Below are 1,490 nucleotides of genomic sequence, written 5' to 3'. Positions count from 1 at the left end.
TGTAAGCAAATATTGTGCCCCTTCATTCCATCTGAAACTAATGGAATAACAACAACACTCACAAATTTCCCAGTGTTCTGGTAAGGGTTATCAAGCTAATGTGTTTGATACTCAACAACAGAAATGCTACAGTAGTATAACAACAAAACTCACTGCCTCCATTGCTCTTCCTCAGTCTGATCCACCTCGCAGGACTGACCAGGGAAGAGGAGAACTGTGTATGCCACACTTTGAGCCCATGTGAGGAAAGGTGGGATGTGAATGTAGCTAAAACTAACGATAAAGATTTTGTAGTAAGTGCTTTTGCTTTGACTGTTTTATTTATGCATATATAGATGACACACTCACCTCTGCATCTTTTCACAGCCTTCTGCAGGTTCTCCACCATGTTGCTGCTGCTGCTTCTCGTTTCTGGCGCGATTCTTTGTGAATCTGATGCCCAAACAGAAGATGCCCAGCCTACTGAAGAGAGCCAACTTCAGGACATTCAGAAAAAAGTCAATGACCTCTGGATGAGTTTGCTCTACCCGCAGCTCTATGAGGAGCTACTTGCCGCAAACCGGAGTGCTTATGCCACTTGTACAGTGAAACCCAGCACCAAGCTAGATGCAAGCATGCCACAAGTGACGGGGCAAGTTCTGTTCAGACAGACCTACCCTTATGGAAGATTGGAGGCCATTTTCTATTTAGATGGGTTTCCTACAGGTGCCAACTTGTCTGGCAGAGCAATTCATGTCCACCAGCATGGAGACTTGAGTGACAGTTGCAACTCTGCTGGGGGACACTACAATCCTCTTAAAGTCAATCACCCTCACCATCCTGGGGACTTTGGCAACTTCTACTCTAAGGAAGGCAAAATTATGAAATATAAGGCCAACCTCATGGCCACGCTCTTTGGCCCACGCACTATTGTGGGAAGATCGATTGTGATCCATGAGCAGGAAGATGATCTGGGGAAAGGAAACAACAAAGCCAGTTTAGAGAACGGGAATGCTGGCAAACGCCTGGCTTGCTGTGTCATTGGAACATGCAACAACAATCAATGGGAAAAGCGGTTTTTTGAGATTATACAGAAAAGGAAGAAAAGGCTCACAAAACGTGCACAAAACAGCCCAGCTTAGGTGAAGACCAAAGAAGGAAGCAGCACTTCACAATGGATTTCATATCTGCCAAGCGGGTTGCTAAACTAAAGGTTTCCTGCTTTCCTTGAGGTTAAGATATGCCTATTGCTCTCTCATAGTCCTCCATTCTGTAAGTAGATTAATAATAATAATAAGAAGAAAGTAGCAGTATATTCTTTCAAAGTTTATATTCAAGCTCTCCACCCCCACCCAGCTTCAAAATTTAGTCTTGCTATAGTAAGAAAGGCTATATGCTTTGCCACTGAAATCTTGAGCAATCCCTGTTTATTGTGTGACCTATCTGTTAAAAGAATCTCACAAACAAGAAAGCTGTAGGAACAAAAGGTAAAAATAAACGTCTTCAACTAA

General features: G+C 43.2%; 1 protein-coding gene across 1 annotated transcript; it reads left to right on the top strand.

Moving 5' to 3' along the window:
• The first annotated feature begins 386 nt into the window (after window positions 1-386).
• Window positions 387-1,490, top strand: SOD3 (superoxide dismutase 3). The gene has a single exon (XM_042470643.1). It carries the CDS (start codon window positions 387-389, stop codon window positions 1,119-1,121), a length of 735 nt encoding a protein of 244 aa, XP_042326577.1. The 3' UTR covers window positions 1,122-1,490.

The sequence above is a fragment of the Sceloporus undulatus genome, chromosome 5 (assembly GCF_019175285.1).
Source record: "Sceloporus undulatus isolate JIND9_A2432 ecotype Alabama chromosome 5, SceUnd_v1.1, whole genome shotgun sequence".
NCBI lineage: Eukaryota > Metazoa > Chordata > Lepidosauria > Squamata > Phrynosomatidae > Sceloporus > Sceloporus undulatus.
Note: the sequence above shows the minus strand (reverse complement) of the source record. Positions and strands in the feature narration are given on the sequence as shown.

Coding starts and splice junctions, on each gene's coding strand:
- SOD3 (XM_042470643.1), top strand. CDS start 387: ATGTTGCTGCTGCTGCTTCTCGTTTCTGGCGCGATTCTTTGTGAATCT.